This window comes from Stegodyphus dumicola, chromosome 3, assembly GCF_044657685.1.
Source record: "Stegodyphus dumicola isolate Sdum_Otavi_A_Nest chromosome 3, ASM4465768v1".
Taxonomy (NCBI): Eukaryota; Metazoa; Arthropoda; class Arachnida; order Araneae; family Eresidae; genus Stegodyphus; species Stegodyphus dumicola.
Window position 1 is genome coordinate 122,978,508 of NC_140770.1, and position 21,046 is coordinate 122,999,553.

Consider the following 21,046-nt stretch of genomic DNA (forward strand, 5'->3'; position numbering starts at 1 on the left):
TCACACAGATCCGCGATTCCAGTTTGTCAGATATTAGGAGTTTAACTGTATTTGAATGCAGCACTTAGACTAATATTTAAAAAAATTTACAAATATTAAAACAAAATTCTGTTTCATCTCTTGGATTTGTTAAAAAAAGTCGTTATACTTTTCTTCGCATCATTTGACTTCCAATTCAGTTGATAGTAATGACATTTATCTTCGTTACTATCAATTGGATGACGCAGCAACTTCACTTACATATAAATAAGGTTAATCTAGGCAACAGAGAATAAAGAGAGGTAGAATTACTCCCTCAGTCCGCGTGAGTTTCCCAGTCAAGGTTAAAACCAGAAGAGAAACATTTTTCGTTAGCCTCTCAAGGCCCTTTCATACTCGTCTTGAACTGGAGCGGTGCAAACGGAAGAATGGGATCTAAGGTCTTAAAATTCGGTATTATTCTGCTTTCAGTTTGGATTTTTTCAATATGCGAATCTATTATGATGCCGTCTTCTCATTGCTCGGAATCGGGAAATCCACTTTTCTTGACTCCTTTCATCGAATCTGGCGAAATTGCGAAAGCTCGACTTCTCAGCAGAGTAAGCCATTTGCCGCTTGCGCCACCAGTTATCAGTTATAGTGGATTTTTAACTGTTAATAAGAGATATAACACCAATCTCTTTTTCTGGTTCTTTCCGGCTATGGTAAGTATATGAAATTTTCTGTGTAGCAAATATATGAATATTAAATAGATTTAGATCAGAGAACCAATAAAATGACGCGCAGAGAATTCATTTTCATTTCATTTATTCAATATGATATTAATACGATATTATATTCTTAATATGATTTAATTTTAATGCCCTATGATTTTTTGAGAATTCAAATATTAGGGCGTTTTCTAAAATTGCATAAATATCAGTTTTCAAATGAGTTCGTATTTATTTCTGATATGTTTTAATCTCTATAGTAATTATTAGATTGATTTTATTTTAAAATCATTTTTATGCTACTTCCTGTTAGAATTTCCACAGAAATACATTGCAGAGAAATCCCATTCCCATTCGAAATCAAAACTGTTGCCTAAATTTTGGCAGGACTTTTTAGATTACGAAAAAACAAATTTCCAGAAATTACATAAAATCACTCTCCATCGCCTGTAAATGATGATAAACGATTTCGATGCCGAACAATATTTATGAAAAAAAACATACGAATTTGTAAGAAAAAAAAAAGAGTGCTTATGCGTTATTCCTTCGACCGGCCAAGTAGCTCGATTTAGCGTCAATTATAGATGACCAGTTCTTTTGGAATTCCACAGTAACGACAGGCGATTGGCGGCCGTTGCCGAAATTTCCGCCAACGGTCGACAGGATAATACGTAAGTACAGAGACAATCATCGGTGTACACGCAATATAAAACACTGTATATTCATAAAATAAAACTAAATTCTTAACTGGTAAATAAAAAGCTGTCTGAATCCCCCTCCTGAAACTATAAAATTCTCTCCTGGCTGAGAACCCCTGTTGTACCCACTTACAAATATCCAAGCCTTCTCCGGGATTCAAAGCCATGTTCCAAGTTAAGATAGTTAAGGCAGCCAAGAGCGTTAATTACTGTACCAGTCAGGGCAGCCTTTACTGATTATTTCTATATCTGAAACCTACTATAGATAAATAATTTATAATCGTTTATTGTGTGATTTGTTTTCAAGGTTTTTCTACCATTCGAACAGCATCTAGGAAATCAGAAAAGTGCCGTCGACTTTCGAGTAACCCTGGAAACGCCAGGTTAACCTAAAATCATAGTTAATCAAAAAGCGGTCAAAAATTGCACAGGGTAGAGAAATAACCTATATTATTTAACAAAAAATGCTATTAAGAATTTACAACGCTTCTTAAGCCTTTTAATATACTGAATAAGTTCATTTGCTTCCGAAAATTAAATCAGCATTCAAAACAAGAATACACTTTAAAACGGAAAGAATAATGGTTTTGTTTATATTACTCTTGTATTTCTTTAGGAGTCAATGGGAAACAGAGAATTAATAACTGTGCCTTTTTATTTTTATGGTTATTTATTGTGGCTTATATATATATATATATATATACTTCAGGTTATGCAGAACTAGTTTAGATATTGTTATAGTTAAAAGAAATTAGCTTAAACAAAACGATGGACATAAATAATACTAAATTAATGAACTCCATCTAAGTCGTCAATTCCATTTTTTTAACTAACTTTTTACACTGCTTCATTCTTTAAATGTGAAACGTATTTTAATAGTAAAAAAAGGTGCTCGTAATGTATTCTATCAAAAATTATTAATTTTAGAAATTCTTCTAATAGATAACTTTTAAGTTCTTGCATTCCATGGTGTATTACGTCAATCAAAAGTCGTGCAGCATTATTAAAAGCATTTCAGCTTAGTACAAAGTATACTTTTAATTGAATAACAAACTCCTACACTTTCCAGAGCGGTAACATCACATATTCTTGTGAATTAAAAAGTCAACATTTTAGAATACCCCAAGTTAATTTTTAATATTTTGTGAGTAAATGTATCAGTGTTGAATCATATCTAGATATAAGATGTGCTAAAGGAAGATGCAGATGCCTCAGATAAATAAATAAATAACGTAAAAATTACAGTCAAAAGCTTCAGATTCTAAAGAAAATTTGGCAATAGAAATAGCTTTCATTAAGCACAGTAATGCGGTTAATAGTTTCCATGCAATTTTATTCAAAATTAAGTATTTAAATTATATCAGTTAGATTATCAAATTATCATAAAGATTTAAATTATTAGGAACAACGTCAATTGCTTTAAGATTGGTCTGGTTTTTAAAGTATAATTTGAAATATAGAGTAAAGATCTAATATCATGGAAAAAGGCAATACTTTGAAAGAGGTGTTTATCAAATCGTATGGGACATAAAGGTCTCAGGTTTCGGACAAAAGCAAAAATTGCTAAGCTACATGCGTGATAAATATTTGGTAACATAGCATTACGTAATGTAAAGGTTAAGGCTTTGTAAAAATTCCTCCAAAGACTTTTTTAGCATCAATGAAATAAAGATATAAATTATTAGTATTATATTGTTGTTCAAGGAGCTAAATCATTTAACAATGTACAATTTTAATTTATTAAAATGTAAATTTTAATATCTCATTAATATCTTATCTAATTAATCTAATTAAAATCTTATTAAATTAATTATCTAATCAATATTTATCTTTAGTATTTGTTATTTTTAAAATGTAAATTAAAGGCATTATTTATTTGTATAGATATGTTAATTTAATTAATATTTTTACTATCATACTATCAATGTGTAATAAACATAATAATAATGCAATGTCATACGTAATTTATATATATCATCTAATGTGCAATCTAATGTGTAATCTAATGTGCGTCCATCATAATAAGTTACAGCTCTATTTTATTGAGGTTAGAACGCCTTTAAATGAACTTTCTGCTGAAGTTATATTACGCTACACTGCATTTATCATTCACGTAGTTTGGGAAATTTTACGCCATACCACAATCCAGCACCAAAGATCTTACATGACCGTGGTAAAGGTAATATAATATAGCGTCACTCGAAAATGGAAAGACTAGATTATGTGAAAAAAGAAATAAAGAGCTGTTCACAATCTTTAATAAGGTAAATACACTGTACTCGCCGCTTATTTAACTGACTGATTCATAAACTCAGAAACTTATTACGCTCAAATTTCCAAGACTAAAAAAATACAATAAACAATAGAAAAACCGCCGTTTATTAAACACGCTTCCACCGCTTATTAAACTCAGGATTGGAACTGATACATCAGCTCCAGAATATCTTACCCCTTCCTATCAAAGCTTAACGTAGTTCAATATCGTAAAGTATTAAGGACTACCCAGACGGTATAATAGTTAGGAAAGCCTACGTCGGTACCTAAAGGCCGATTAGAATCCCGGAAAAAACCGTAATGTTTGTATAATGTTCTGGGCGGCATAGGGGCACTCTAAATATGCGCGAGCCGAAAGTCCTCTCGAGAGGTTGTGGTTAGAGGAAGAGGGATGAGAGATCGTTGGACTTGTCCGGAGGGGTCGGAATGAGCGAATTCATACTGTCACCCGTATGGTGCTCAAGGCTTGCCAACGACAGGAGCAATCTTGCTGTCCTTGCCAGGATGAAGTTCGTGGGCTAGTTCTGATTTTACTGTCAGACAAGTGAGATAAGTCACAACAGTACAACTCACGCGTATTATGGACCAGGGCTTTATCGCTCAAGTACGTAGTGCTTCAATAAAACAGATTTGATCGAAATTTTCCTACATTCCATTCCCTACGCATATGAGACGCAGTGTTTTCTAAGTTCTTTGTACGCGCTGTATTTCAGACTGGTAGAATTTCATTATCTGAAGGTTAACAAAAACAGTCATCTAGAGCAGAGAGTTCCTTCTCAAATACCAGTTGATAGAATGTGGAAGTTAAATTTCTGTATCCTATCTTTAAAGATTTTCACAATTAAAATTTTTCCTTTGGGACAGGAAAATTATATTCACTCAATGTTAAAAATTTCATTAAACGTTTCTACGCATTACCATGTATTAACAGACTTTGAATGGAAAGAAAGTGGTATCTGTAAACTGTACTCGCCGCTTAAAAAGCATAGCATTGGCTATTTTTAAGAAAAAAAGCATAGCATTGGCTATTTTTGCAGTTATGAAATAGCAAATCGACTTGACAGACGAAATGTAGTCTCTGCTAGCAAGAAACTTGAGTTTCAAAACTGCATAAATCAATGAAAGAAGCATTCTTTTAACTTGTTGTAAGCTCAATTTATAGAGTTTCTATTAAGCAGAAAGCGTGAAAAATATACATTGCCCTCGCTGGGACTCGAACGCTGGACCTCTTGAATACGCGTCGAGTATGCTTCCAGTTACACCACGAAAGCATGCTGGAAAGGAGGGAGAAAATACGTCGAAAAACTGATGAAGAACTAATAAAAAATGCACATATCTGAAGGAAGCTATGAAAAGACATTTTTGACATTTAAAATGCTTTTCTAGAACAATTTTAAACTGTAACGCTAAAGAATGTTTCTATTGCTAGAGATTTTTTTCTGTAATTCGCTAAACGCTAAGAGAGAATTTTATATAAGTGACATATGGCTCACTAAAAAAAGAAATCTTAACTTTTTTCATCGGAAACTGCATGGTAAGAGTGAAGAAGTTGATTATCATGTAGCTGATAATTAGATAAAAGCTGTTTTACTTGGACCTTTAAGTGAATATAAACCACGGGATATTTGTAATACAGATGAAACTAGGCTGCGTTGCAGAACATTACCAAAACACACATCAGTATTTCAAAGTGAAATAGCAGTTTGTTTAATAAATTGAAGGAATGAGTTACTGTGTCATTGATGTGTAATATTGACCCCACAATTAAGAAAACAACACAAGTTATTGACAAAAGCAGACAACATCGATGTTTGAAAGGAGCAAGAATTTACTTGCCATCGCAGAAAAAACTCCAGGTGGCAATACAGGCTTCCTCAAAGACCCTAAACAAATTTAGCCTATTATTGTGAGAACCCTATTAGGAAAAGTGCAGTATATTTTTGCTGTTTTATTACGCTTATATCAAAGTTTTCTCCCAACAGTTTGTTTTGTTTTAATATGCACATAAAGTGAGGATATGGTGATCCGAAGATCCTCATGTGAGAAAGAAGTTGGAGCTGGGCACCTCTAAAGTAAACGTTTGGTGTGAGTTACTGCATTACTAGACTGTCTTCATTGAACAAGCAATCAGAGCCAGAGTTTGTGTCGATAGTTTGATTAATTAAATTTTCTTCAAATGGACGCGAGTCAACCAGATTTCATTTTGCCGCATTTCCAAGATGTGTAACTTATGCTACTTATCCCAAACTGTTTGAACCTTGCTTGTGGAAAAATGTGACCAGTAACAAAGCTGTAAGTTGTTCATTTTCCAAACAAAAGCTGTTGAAGTTCTTCAAGGACTTTATGACACTGCATTTTTACTGGCTTTCATTTGAAATAGGACAGCAAACTGAAAGATGAGAAAATAGCTTTACTAATTAGGCAACTGTGCAGCAGACACATTTCTGATCTTCTTCTGAAAACATTAGTATCTCTTTCTGGAAATACAATTTTTAACATTTAACCTTTAATTTGAGGGACCCATAAAAATTTCAAATGTCACTACAGAAAAGATGTCCAGTAAATGGCGAATAGAATATAATTTTATGAAAATGTAAGCACTTCGAAGGAAGTAGGTTAAGTCGATATTCCTGCTAAAAGCCATGCATATATTACAGCCAATGCAAGGGTTTAATTTCTCAAAATAACTTAAAACTGTTTTAAAAACTGTGGTTTTTATGTAGAAGAAGCCTCAAAGGAATTGCAAGCTATAGATTAATTTTTTAGACATCAGTGAGGGACGTTATGATGGTTCATTTTTAGAATATGTGTTAGTTTACGTCAATATTAGACAATGCGTAAAAATGTGACTATGTATGGAACGCTGTGTTAAAAGAAGTTCAGAAAGTGATTGCGAATGACACGTCATCATCAATGGAATCTAGAGAAGCACTGCAAATTCTAAGAAGACTCTTGAATTTGAAAGATGCTGATAAAAAACGCTATCCGCAGTTTTGCAAAATTGAGAATGTAATTGAAAAACTATTGTTTAACAATATGAAACAAATACAGAGAGAAGAGTTGTTTGCAAAAGATAAAACTTTATCAAGATTTAAAAATATTTTTGTAAAATTTATAAGATTAAAAAATAATTTAATGTTTATATTAGTTTTTGATTATTATTTTAGGAATCATTAATAGAGCAGTTGTTAGCTATTATTTTATTTGAAAAGTTTAAAACTGATATCACGGTTTACAGCATAAGTCGCCGTTTATCAAACTCACCCGATTTGTGAACTCAAATACGTATCGAATGGAGGTGATTTTAATAAGGGGCTGGTAGTGTACTTCAAAGGGATTTTTCTTTGTTTATCTCTCATGTAAAGTTAAGTACTATGTTCTTTCGTTGCAGAATGGAGATAAGCGAGCACCAATTTTGCTGTGGTTGCAAGGTGGACCCGGACTTACCGGCCTGTTTGGTTTGTTCACCGAGCATGGTCCCTATCTTGTACATCCTAATATGACACTTGGATTGCGTGAGTATGCTTGGACACAAAGCTTCCAAGTTATTTACGTCGATAATCCCGCTGGAACAGGTTTCAGCTTTACTGAAGATGACAAAGGTTATGTCACCAATGAGGAAGAAATGGCCACCGATATGTACGAGTTCTTGTTACAGTTTTTCGCTATCTTTCGTGAATATCAAAGAAATGAATTCTACATTGCTGGGGAGTCTTATGGAGGTAACTATGTCTTTCATTATTTTTCTTCCTATATGATCCAGACTTATGTTGATGTATAATTTTATTTTGGGCTTGCAGAAGATAAATGATACAGAAATATAAAAATGTCTTACTGGGCCATTGATGTTCGTCTAAAATATGCATAACGTCTATTTCATGTTCCTTAAAGGCCGATATCACTTTCATTTGTTTGGCCTCTATTTGTGAGTATACTAAGTAAGAATGGAAGAATTCCTTCTGTTTTCTTGTGCTTCTATTTTCCTGTGCATTTCTGTTTTCTTGTGCTTCTATTTTCCTGTGCATTTCTGTTTTCTTGTTTGTATTCTGTTCTATGATTTACATTATCTTTTTAAAGTAGCTTGCATAAATGGGGCAGGAATTTAAATTCTGTCTAGAGCCCACCAGAGTCTTAATCCAAAATTGTGGTTTCCGACTTGCAGGTTGCAAGGAGTATTTATTTATTTATTTAATTTATTACATGCTTCTCCATGAGACACTGCACGGAAAGGGAGGTATGCTCCGGGGAAGACTCTTTAAGGGAAACTGGCTTGTATCGACGTTACACATGGGGAAAATCAGGAAAACGGCCATGCAGCTAGCCCATTCGCCGAAACTAGAGCCAAGGATCGGAATACCAGTGGTCAGAGGCTTTTACTTCTCGGACGCTGGTGGGACTCCGAGGAGTATAAGGCGTTACGACTTACATGCAAGAACGCAACGGCTGAGCGATAAAATTGTTAAACCTATGTTAGCTTCCATAAAGATAGCTTTTGCAATGTTCAAAAAAATCATTTACGAACCACTAAGTATTTATTATCTGTCCAAATAACTAAATATTTTTTTAAACGAATGAATTTAAAATATTTAGTTTATAGTTTAATGCTCATGTTATTGTAAATGTACGAAGAAGAAGTCAAAAAGCAAGTCACAAAAGGCAATTACCAGATAACCTAATGCAGCACTCACTCTAAAACTATTTTTATTTCTCAATACAATCTCCATAACTACTTATACACCTGCCCTTACGAATACCAGCTTCATAAATTTCTTACGGTTGCTGTCTCAGCCGCATTAGGACTTGTTTTCATGTGCATCTTGAACATTGTTTTCATTTGCAAAACGTTTGTCTCCAAAATTCCTTAGGCTCACCAGCGGTTGAGCGGTAAAAGTCGATGAAAACTGGTAGTTCGTTCCGGGGTTCGAATCCTGGAGAACGGGCTGGCTGCATGGGCGTTTTCGTGATTTTTTCCACATATAATGTGTATACAAGTCAGTTTCCCTTGGAAAGTCCTCTCTGAAGGCATCCCTCATTTTAGGCAGATAGTTCCAAACAAAGTTCCTTTTAATGGACCAAACAGGTTAATACTGTTGTCATTGTTATAATGTACAATACATTTCTTTAATCCTTTACTCTACCTTCTGCACTTTCGATTATCTCTTAATCTGAATAGTACGCCTACTTCGGTTTTCATCGCAAGGTACGGAGCGGACCTTGAGAAAATTTCTCGACCCACCTGTGCACTGCTTTACTCGACAAACACTTCTTTCCATAAACAAGAAAATTTTCTTTATGAATACCATTCACACAAAGTCCTTTTGCCCCCCTCCTTAAAAAATGGATTACAACATGCTACTCCTCTCTTGCAGAACTACCGAGTTCCATTGGCAATAAGAGACCTACGGATGAGCAGCTGGTGCCTAGTGAAATGAATATCATGGACTAAGACGGTTCTACCACCTACAACGAAAGCACTCATTGCTATTTTCAGATATATCATACCAATTTATGGGTTGTTTAATGAGTTCACGTCATATTTCTTATTGTATTTCGTTTGTCGTATTGCAATGTGCATTATTATTTGAAATTATATGGCGTATGGCGGTAAGAATGTAATGAATTAGAATCATTCTTTTCTGTTATAACTGATCCACATATCTAGTTGGTATTTTGAAGTTCTGCTGAGATATCTACAAAACGCAATAACGAGGACTGACTAATGATTGATTTAGCTACAGGTTTTCTTTTTCAAATTATTCATGACATTTTCATGTCCGTATTATTCGAAGGATATTTTGCGAATTTTTTTATTTTGCGAGAGCTACTGGTTTTTATCCCCCCCCCGAAAAAAAAAAAAACCTCGGTATTTTTTTGAGTGACTCTGGCATTTGCTGCTTTACTTCAAGGATAAATAATATTGTTCACCTCGTTTGTGAAGGGGGCAGAAATTGAACTCCACACTCATCAAAAGATCGACGCTACCTTTCAGGACAACACATTTAATTCCTACTCCCTAACATATACTATGATACAGAAAAACTAGCAAGATTAAACAGCGCCCTCTTACGGCGATCAATGGATGGCGTAACACACTGAGCCCCCATGACCCCGTCATCAGCTCAGCTAGAAATATAAACTGAAATATAATGCAACACATAAAAATTAAACAAACTGTAAATATAATTATAAAACATGGAAAGAAATAATTCAATCAGTCATTTATAGGAAGTCTGACCAGTTTATGTATTGGTCTTTTCATTTCACCCGACGCAGTTCTTAAGTTGACTGACCTTACTCTTCGCTCAGTTCCCTTATAAGTGCAAATTACTTTTGCGATCTTCCACTTAAGTGGCGGCAAGTTCTCATCCTTGATTCACACCAAGTCATTCACACGTAAATCGGCACTGGGAAGTTTCCACTTGTTGCGCACTTGCAACTGAGTTAAGTAGTCTTTTGACCACGATTTCCAAAACGATTGGGAAATCTGTGTGACTAATTTCCACCGTTCACGGATGGGAATTTTCTCATTTGTTACATCAGGCTCAGGAACACTTTTTAACTAAGAACCGATAATAAAGTGACCCAGTGTAATGACAGAAAAATCATTTGGGTCCTCAGAAGCAGCCACTAAAGGACGGGAGTTAAATATGGCTTCAATCTCCACTAGACACGTTGAAAATTCTTCTTGTGAGAGTATCTGCGATCCTATAACACGTCTCATGTGAAACTTCATGGATTTAACGGCAGCCTCCCATAGGCCTCCAAAATGAGGGGCTGATGGAACATTCATTGTCCAGGGTTCATAGCCACATTTTAGTTGAAAAAGTAAGCACCTATAAGCACTTTTCAAGCACATTTTAAGGAAAAAATAAGCACCTGTCTAATTACATTATACACAACTGCATAACCTTTAAAGAAAAATTAGCCTTGTAATTTAAAATATGAGCTATGCAATATTTATTAAGAGAATGAGCATTACCTCAACAATGGAAAACAATTAACTTTTTTTTTTATTTTAAATGACAGTTCAATTTACAGAATTAGTTTACAATGAGAGAAAAAACTATGCAATAATAAACTATATTACAAAATTTAATGATGATATTTCAGTTGAAAATATAGAAAATAAATAATAATAAGCCATTTTAATTGTATTCGTTTGGCACCTAATAATAAATACAATTTATTTTTCCACTCATATTAATATTTAAATAATTTAACTTAAATCAAAATTCTGAACATTTTCTAAATTTTCATTGCATAACAGTTTTCCCTTAACATATATCCCAAGCAAAGTAATTTAAGTAATAAAGAGGCACATTTCTGAAATCAGAAGACAGGAAATTGCTTCATTCAGTCATCCTTTAACAGTAAAAGCTTAACTAACCCGCATACTCGAAATTCCCGAATATTCCGGATAGTAACTGGAAAAAGAGGAGTGGGGGAGATTGTAGCTGTTCTTTAGATTCAAATTTAAGCTAAATAAATTATTTTGACATTTCGATATGTGCATCATATAAAAACCAACGGAACTGAGAAATATTCGGCTTAGAAAGCACATTAAAACTCTTTTAAGTGTGCATAAACAAATCTCAGACTGAACATCAAAATTAATTATCAATGCAAAATACCGCAAACGTTATTGCGCAATACGTGCGGCGTAATTCTTCCATATGGGATATTACGCAATCGGAATCAACACCTGCCGGTATTCGGAGAAAAAAGAACTAAATAAAGGAAAAGAAAGAGACTTACTAATCTGGGGTGTTTCTGATTCTAATTTTCAACAGACTGTATTAAATTTCCGGAATAGAATCAATCTTCGCTTGGGTTGGGTAGACCGCAAAAACATTTAGTCCTATTCAATCCAGATTGGACAGTGACCAAAAAAAGTCCGCTGCTTCAATATCAGAGATTTTGCGGAGAAACTCCCAACCTCCGTACTGTATAATGTATTGGCAAAGAAAATGAAATTATTTTGACTATTCGATTACTTTCCTTTTATTTAAGCCATTCCGAAATTATTCCTTAGAAAGCTAATCTGTGTAAAAACACACCCATTTTTGGAAGTTTATCTATACTTCAGCAGTTACTGCAACTATACTATTATAAATATTCATACATATACTCATAATATAAGCATAACGATCATAATAAACACGAATATGAACTGACCAAGCAGAACGAGAATGCAAATTATTAAAATCTTGATAGAAATTAGTATTTCGGTGGGAGGAATTCTCGCGCGCACCATAGGTTACGATAATGCAGAGAAAGGGGGGAAAAGCGATTTCCGGGAGTATGATTCACCATCTGACGTGGCATATAAGAAAGAAAAGTTGTTTATTTAGTTTCGGCTTTGGTACGGGGAAAAAATGCGCGTTCATTAAAAACAAAGGATTTTAAAAAAAAGCACTAAAAGCAAAAAATAAGCACTAAAAACAAAAAAATAAGGGCTTTAAAGAAAAAGTAAGCACCTATAAGGGCCTTTATATTTTATTTTAAAATATAAGGACTTATAAGCACTTGTAAGGACCGCTACGAACCCTGATTGTCCATTTAACGCCTTCGTTGGTCAAGTAAGTACCAAGTGCCTCCATCGTACACGCTTTTAAGTAATTCTTTGCACCGATAAAGTTCGTTCCACAATCACTGAATATTTCAGAAGGCTTTCCTCGTCGTCCTATGAATCGTTTCAGAGCTGCAATGCATGCCTGAGCACTAAGGTCACTGACAAGTTCTAAATGGACGGCTTTCGTTGCAAAGCATACAAACACACATACGTACATTTTCAGTGATTTAACTCCTCTACCACGTCTAGGGCTGATCAAGAATGGTTCTGAAAAGTCAGTTCCGCATTTAAGAAATGGTCTTCCGGGATTCACTCTCGCAGAAGGTAAATCAGCCATCATTTGTTTCGAAAACTCAGAGCAAAATCTGGTGCAGATAACGCACTTTCTTATTTCTCTGCGTATGGCAGTTTTTGCTCCTATAATCCAATACTTTTGTTTCATCGCAGAGTTAACTAATTGTACTCCTCCGTGCATATAATTAAGGTGATAAAATGTCACTAACAATTTTGTAACAGGATGATTCTTAGGCAATATTATTTGATGTTTCACAGAGTCTGGTAAGCTGGCATTTCTTAAACGTCCTCTTACACGTAGTATGCCACTGTCGTCTAAGAACGGATTTAGAGAAATTAAAGAACTTTTCTTTAACACTCTCGCTTTCTCTAAAGTAGCTATTTCCTTTTTATACTCAGTTCTTTGGACTAGTTTGATTAGAATACCATGCGCTTCTTTTAGTTCACTTGTTTCTAAGAGAGGAGCCAAAATCCTATTCCCCCTCACATTTCTTATAAACCTTAAACACCAAGCAACAACTCTCTGCAACTTACTCCAAACTGAAAATTTGTTCCAAAACTGCTCAACTAATTCCAACTGAACTACAAAACATCTGACAGAATTTTTTTGCTCTCTTAGTATTTCCGCACTGTCTACATTTGGTAACCCTCTAACCCAATGTTTAGGCCAACTCTCAAAACTTTTTCGAAGCCAAATTGGACCTGACCACAATTTTTTATTAAGTACCAACTTCTCAGCCGAGATTCCTCTAGTAAACAAATCTGCGGGATTATCGTCCGACGGACAATAATGCCAATCACTTGGACTTTCCTGAATTTCCACAACCCGGTTGGCAACGAACTGTTTCCATCTCTTCGCACTTCCCTTCACCCAATGCAACGCAATACAAGAATCACTCCAAAACACTATTCTTCCAATTTTATCCTTAAAAACACTTTTAAGGTAATTTCCCACTCTAGCACCTATTACCATGCCCATTAGCCCCAACCGTGGCAGGGTTAGTTTCTTTAACGGAGACACTCTACTCTTCGACATTATAAAAGATACTCTGTAATTCCCATTATTCTCACAATATCTAAAATAAACAACAGTTCCGTAAGCACTTGGTGAAGCATCGCAAAACACATGTACTTCGGATTACTCATTCTCACAATCCAGAAAACAATATCTCGGAATAGTAACGTCTATCAATTTTTCAATTTCTTTGCACCACGTTATCCACTTTTGCTGCAAGTCCTCCGGCAATTCTTTGTCCCAATCACACGCTCTCTCTCAAATTTCCTGTAACAATAATATTATACGTATCACAAACGGCGCAATCAAACCAATAGGATCAAAGATTTTTGCAGCTGTCTGTAAAACACATCTTTTAGTGCGTCGCAGCGTTTTCCACGAATCCACCAAACCCTTCACCTCCAACGACAAACCCATCTCTATCAGGATTCCAATTCAACTCTAGGACTTTCAGTTGTTGAACTCCCACTATCTCACTGTCACTAAGTCCATTTTCTATCCACAATTTTTCTAATTCTCTACTGTTCGACCTCAGTTTCCTTAAATTAAATCCACAACTCTTTAATATTGATACAGCATCCGATACAACTCAAATGATTCTCTCACACTGTCTCCACCATAATATAAATCGTCGACGTAAAGTGATGAATTTAACATTTCAAATGACTTCGGTTTACTTTCCTTATATTTTTTATATGATGCTTTATTGTAGCACTCAAAATGAAAGGGGAACTTTTACATCCAAAGGGTAGTCTTTTCATTCTCATAATTTTATGCTCTTCACTAGGGTTATCTGAATACCAAAGAAATTTTAAAATTTTTTTCTCTTTCAAGATCTGTTTCAGAAATTTTTATCATTAAGAAAGCCTTCATTATATCACCATTAAACGCTATTTTGGAATTACGAAATTTTAGAATCGCATCAAGAATATTTGGATTTAAATTTGGGCTAGTTTCCAAACAATCGTTTAAATAAAGATTACCTTTAGATTTTGAACTGCAGTTAATGACTATACGAACTTTAGTTGTTTCTTTATCTTCCCTAATAACTGCTCTATGAGGCATAAAATACTCATGCTCATCTCTACCACATTCCTCAATAACTCCATTTTGTTTTTGGTCATTTATTATATCCCTATACTCATTAGCAACCCAATCATTTTTATAAAAATCCTTTACTAACTCATCAAACCTCTTTCTAGCTAAAAAATAATTATTTCCTAATTCATCGTAACTAAACTTCCATAATAAATCAGTTTCATATCTCTCATTCACGAATTTTAAATTTTTCTCAAATTCATCTATCAGCGCTTTATCAACTACATTTAACTCTTCCTTTTCTTTAATTCCTAAAGCATCAAGCTCCCATAATATCTGAACATCTGAAGCGGTTACACAAAAATTCGCTGAAACTGCAGTCTTAACATTTGGCTTGTAAACATCTTGACTTCCCTGTAAAGCAAAACCGAAAATCGTTGGCACGCAAGTAATTTCCTGGTTTATTTTTTCGAAAGCTGAAGCTTCAATAATCTGCCAAAACATCTTCATCTGCCCCAATTAATATCTCAATGGTTATATCACTGTCACAGCAGTCGGCTAAGACTAATCCGCGGGACTGCATAATATTTTGTACTTCTTCATTTGGAACAGAAACAGATGCCGCTGTAATAGTATCGGACCTTAGCACTTCAATTTGAATACACTGATTAGGGTTGTCGCTACTAGATAATTTTAATTCTGCTACTTCGTATAATTTCTCAGTAGGCTTTGCTGAGCCAAAGGAAAAAACTGACAACCTTTCCTTTCTAATTGATTTTAATTTTAAGCAATTGGCAAGGGCCTTCGTACACCAGCTTCTTTCAGAGCCATTATCGCATATGTGCGCGTCATTTTATTCAATTTTGTTTTATCAACAGAGCTAACGTATACACTGCACGTGAGTAACAGCACAGATGATTTATGTATTCGGCTTGACCTTGATACTGAAGCATTGCACTGAGTTTGTTCGGCCTCACCGTTCTCTACTTTCGAAACAGGTTTATTTTGTTTATAAAAATGAATCATAGAATGATGAGCTTTTCCACAGAAACAATTTTTGGCTCTACACATTTTCACATTACACTGCGAAGAAAAACATTTGAAACAAAGGTTATTTTGCTTAATAATTTCAACCCGCTCATTTACTGAAAGCCTTTTAAAATTAGGACAATTTTGTAACGGGCGGTTTTGATTAGTTTTACACAAAATACATGTTTGATCTTTTGCTCCAGATACATATACATTAGAAATATTTTTGTAATTATAATTACGAAGTTTATTAACATTATTTGCATCGCCTCTTTTATTATCGTTACCTGTAAATGATTTTGCAAAAAGGGATTCTGGTTTTTGTTTACCTTTTGATGACAAATAAATATCGCATTCACGACCTAAACTTTGGGGTTCGAACCATGTCTCTCCCTGTTTAACTGCTATATGGGTTTTTAATTCACGATCAATTTCACTGAATATTTTATCCGAAACCATAAGATCACATAACGATTTAAAATCTTTTAAATTTCTCAACTGACAATAATATTCAAAATTTGCACTTAACCTTGATGCAAACTGTACAAAGTTCTCATATGACAATTTTTGCGTAGAACGAAAATGATTTAAGCACTCTTGAGGGGTTGGTTGAAATTCCTTTAAAATCATGGACTTTAGTTTATCGTAATTATTAATATCTTCTTCCTTTACATATACCATTAAATTAGTGACCTCCTCTCCCAAAATATTTAATAGAATTTCTGCTTTTAAATCTTCAGGTACTTGTTTTGTCCTAAAAGCCCTTTCAATTGATTGAAAAATGAGATTAAAGGATTCTGCTTTAGTAGGTACAGAAATAGTTAATGTTTTTATACTTTTAATTAAATTTTCCATATTTCGTTTTGAGTTGTCCGTCTCAACATTTGGATTTTGTAGCACGTCTTTTCTAGTGTTAGCTAAAGCTAATTCCACGTCTAGAGAAAGCTTTATTTTCTCTAACTCTAATCTAATTTCGTTTTCCTATTTTTGTTTCTCAATTTGTATTTTTTTTCCTCTAGAATATTATCAATAACATTTTGCACAAATTCAGCATCATTTGCACAAACTTCTGAACTTTCTATTAAAGTTTTCAAAGTAACAATTTTCGCCCCGCTCGGAATTACTAATCCTAATTCCTCCGCGAAGAGCGTCAACTCGTCTTTTTTTAATCACTTAAGCGACTTCAGACTCATCTTAATTCAAAGAAAAATACAACCTTGAATTGACAGCTAGAACACAATGAGTACAAAAACGAACACAATCAAACTCAACACAGACACAATCAACTCAAATTATCAAGTAGGAACACCTCAATACACAACACTAATAAACAGAATTTAACACTAAACATTATTACAACAAACCAAAATTACTCACCACAATCTACACAATGGAACACCTTCACTTTCGATCGCCACACCATTTTTTCACACAAAATTCGATGATACACATTATTACCATCACATTCTCACCCCACTTCCTGACACCAAAAAAATTTTCACCTCGTTTGTGAAGGGGGCAGAAATTGAACTCCACACTCATCAAAAGATCGACGCTACCTTTCAGGATAACACATTTAATTCCTACTCCCTAACATATACTATGATACAGAAAAACTAGCAAGATTAAACAGCGCCCTCTTACGGCGGGCAATGGATGGCGTAACAAATATTTTACATCATTTACTAGAAATATGCCATTTAATTTTACGAAATAAATTAAATAAGTGGTAATAAAAACCTTAATCTTCCGAGAAACATAAATAGGAGGATAAAAATGTTAGAATTAAGTTTCTTAAGTACTTTTGAGAAAAATACTCAGCTAGAATTAAAGTTATAAATTAGATTTTGATGGATATTGTAGGCATCGAGGAAATTTAATTCATTACGTGCAGAAAATATTTCCATTCAGTAAAAGAACTAAAATTAAAAAGAAGAGTTAAAAGGTTAGTAATGATAAGTTATGGAATAGTTATTTATTTGTTCTTTTTGATATAAGTTGCTTCTTGTTCTTTAATGCGAAATAATAACACTGTGAGATTTAGTCTGGGGTGAGTTAAACTGATAAGAAAGGTTATATATTATCTCGGTAATTAAAATAAGAAATATGGTCTCCGAAATCTAAACAGGAATCAAGAAAGAACTAAATATGAACTTCTGTTAGGCGCTTGAAGACTGTGTGTCAGTCCTTTTCCACTAGAACTGAGTTATTAACAAAAAACGTCTTCATGAAATGAACTTTAATTTAAGTTGCAACTTTTGCTTTGCTTTAAGTATCAAATTATCATATTTCTCTTCCCTATAATAAAACAATATTTGTTGAACATTACAAATAAAGAATGTAAAAATTCGGTTATATTGTTTACTAAGTATTTAATGGAATGAATCATTGAAATAGTATTCGTTTCCTTCAAAAATCAATTAATTTGGAGCATTATGAACTATCTGAGTGCTAGACGTTCAAGACAGTGGTCAGAATCAGATTATCATAATTGACTCAACTGACTGACTAATTACTGTTGAAAGCAATTTCTATCTAAATTCTAACATACATATCTTTTATGAACAAGTTTAAGTTAAAACATTTCATTTTCTACCAGACATGTTTCGGTAAGACGTAAAAATAATCCTTAAGCATAATAAATTATATACTATATTGTATTAAAGAAAATTCTAGACGTTTAAATAGCTCACGGATATTCATCAAAACTTTTGGACATATTAAATAGGGCACTACATCTGTGGAAAATCCACCTACATCTATCATAAAATCACTCACGTTTACATAGAGTTCTCCAAAAATGAATTGTGGGGTTTTATGACATCTCTGTAAAGTATGGACTATGTAAAATGGGTTCAAAATGCTTTTATTTGATTTAGTCTAGAAAATGATTTTGCGCATCATGAAAATGATCATAAGCATGTGTTTTTATAAGCCATCATTGCGAAAATCCTTGTATGACAAATGAAAATACCCGAGACATTTCAGAAGTCAGTTTTTAGTATGGCCTAATAAGTAACAAGAATACTGGTTCTTTTCTCATTGTTGAAACAAATATCAACTTTAATATGTAGTACTTTAACCTGTTACAAACATTTTGTTCTATCTTAGCTGAGCGAATGGCAATGAAAGATTCTTATTCGCAGTTCCTTTTTTCACAAGGTGAAGAACAGTCTTTCTTTGCAAATCACGTGACAGGGATTTGAATCGTTGATTTCTAGAACAGTGGGTTGGTAGAAATATTTTGTTCCCATTGACAACATGAAATCTTAATCTTACACCATAAGACATGTTCATGTCGGGTTTTGTGAGAAATGAACTTTACAATGAAAGAATTGATAATCTTGACCACCTCAAAAGGAGAACTTTCCAGAATGTGGACTGAAAATGAATATCAGTACAGTTTCTGTCGTGTATTTAATAATGTATCAGTCACGTAATAATATCCATTTATAAGGTTATTGCTTGTAATGTGAATGGTGCAAATGTGAAAAATTTTATTTATGGTCTTTTTGAGAGAAAGAGTTCAATAAAAATACTTTCAATATCTTCCATATAATACTTATTTTACAGAAATCTTATGCTATCTTAGCTCTTATTCTCAGAAACCGATGTAATGTAATAAATTCATGTTTCTGTTTGTCCAAAGAATCCATCTATGCCCCCTTATGTTGATACTTAAGTTTATCCCTCTGCAAGTCATGAAGACTTGTTTTCCAAGGGAGATTGAAAAGTTACTGTACAACTGTCCTCACAGAATTTGAGCTTCTGTCATTATAAATGTTTGATCGCTCTTTATGATCATGTTTTCTATTTTATTCCTACTAACTATGTTAATTTCCTTTCTTTAGGAAAATATGTGCCGGCTTTGGCGTACAAAATTCATGAAGCCAAAAATTCTTCAAAGATTAACTTGAAAGGAATAGCCGTTGGAAACGGTATGTGTGACCCGGAAACAATGATGGATTATAGCGATTACTTATACCAATTGGGTCTAGTTGATCGCAAACAAGCTTCTGTGATGCGCAAATTATCAAAGTCCATAGTAAGACACATACGTAAAAAAGAATATTATGAAGCTCTTATTGAAATGGACGAGTTAATTATAGATCTGAATGTTTTGCCCTATAAGAGTTACTTTAAGAACTACACAGACTACAAATTTTATTATAATTTCCTTATGACAGAAACACCGGAAGATTTCGAACGATTTCGCAAGTATGTTGTATTTCCCGAATTCCGAAAAGCTGTCCATGTGGGGAACTTAACTTTCCAGGACGGGAAAATAGCACAGAAGTACCTACTGATAGACATTATGAAATCGGTGAAACACCAAGTGGCAGTCATCATGGACAACTACCGTGTATTGTTTTTCAATGGCCAGTTGGACCTTATTATTCCGTATCCATTAACTGTCAACTTCTTGAGCAGCATTCGTTGGAAATACGCAGATGAATACAGGAATGCAGAAAGAGTGATATGGACGCTGGACAATGGTGATGAAATTGCAGGTTATGTTCACAATGTTAAGGATTTCTATGAAGTATTGGTTAGAAATGCTGGACATGTTGTACCATATGATCAACCTAGAGTAGCATTCGACCTAATATCACGTTTCCTACTTCGAAAACCGTATGACTCCGAGACTCTTCTTTAAAGTTTTGTTGATGTTGCTCAATTAATATTACTTAAGAACACGATTGTGTAAAGAATTAGTGTTACTGTTGAGAAAAAATAGATATTTTCAAGTGTTTTTATTCAGCAAGTGTTTGCAAGTGTTTTTATTCAGTAAGTGTTTGCGAGTGTTTTTATTCAGTAAGTGTTTGCGAGTGTTTTTATTCAGCAAGTGTTTGCAAGTATTTTTATTCAGTAAGTGTTTGCGAGTGTTTTTATTCAGTAAGTGTTTGCGAGTGTTTTTATTCAGCATGAAATGCGTAATGAAATGTCGTTAAAAAACGGGAAACAAGTGTTGCCTTAATGAGATGTGTTATTAAAAAAAAAATCCAAATCCATTTGGATTAATCCAAACTGCTTACAATTTTAAGCAAAATGAAAGTTTTTCCGCTAAATTATTTTATGTATTCCTGTAAAAAACTGAATTTTATCTTATGCTTTTATTAATTCAAGTGTAATAAAAAAAATTTCTGTTTTTTAGAACGTTTTTAAAATACCCATCTTTTTAGTTTACCTCATTATTTATTTTATATATTTATTAAAAGGTCAATCATCATTATTTTTTGGCACATTACTTTATAGAACTTCTTAAAACCTTCTAAAAGAACTAAAGATTGAAACAGCTGTAATTTCTGTAACTGAATCGTAGCTTTCGAATAACTTATTAGTTAACAAATTTGTATTATTATTGATACATGGGCAAAATTAGCGAAGAAGAAAATTTTGAGCGCTTGATCATTCCGAAAATTTATTCGGAATTTAT

At 33.7% G+C, this 21,046-nt stretch overlaps 1 protein-coding gene across 1 annotated transcript; it reads left to right on the top strand.

Annotated features, from left to right (window-relative positions):
• The first annotated feature begins 291 nt into the window (after positions 1–291).
• Positions 292–20,762, top strand: LOC118205383 (putative serine carboxypeptidase CPVL). Its single transcript, XM_035377669.2, has 3 exons — positions 292–683; positions 7,053–7,383; positions 19,461–20,762. Exons 1-3 carry the CDS (start codon positions 408–410, stop codon positions 20,264–20,266), a joined length of 1,413 nt encoding a protein of 470 aa, XP_035233560.1. The 5' UTR covers positions 292–407; the 3' UTR covers positions 20,267–20,762.
• The last annotated feature ends 284 nt before the right edge of the window (positions 20,763–21,046 follow it).

What these genes read in the sequence shown, in the direction of transcription:
- LOC118205383 (XM_035377669.2), top strand. Translation starts at nt 408, where the DNA reads ATGGGATCTAAGGTCTTAAAATTCGGTATTATTCTGCTTTCAGTTTGG. An exon ending in TCTGGTTCTTTCCGGCTATG is followed by an intron (nt 684 to 7,052) that starts GTAAGTATATGA and finishes CTTTCGTTGCAG; the next exon opens with AATGGAGATAAGCGAGCACC. An exon ending in TGCTGGGGAGTCTTATGGAG is followed by an intron (nt 7,384 to 19,460) that starts GTAACTATGTCT and finishes TCCTTTCTTTAG; the next exon opens with GAAAATATGTGCCGGCTTTG.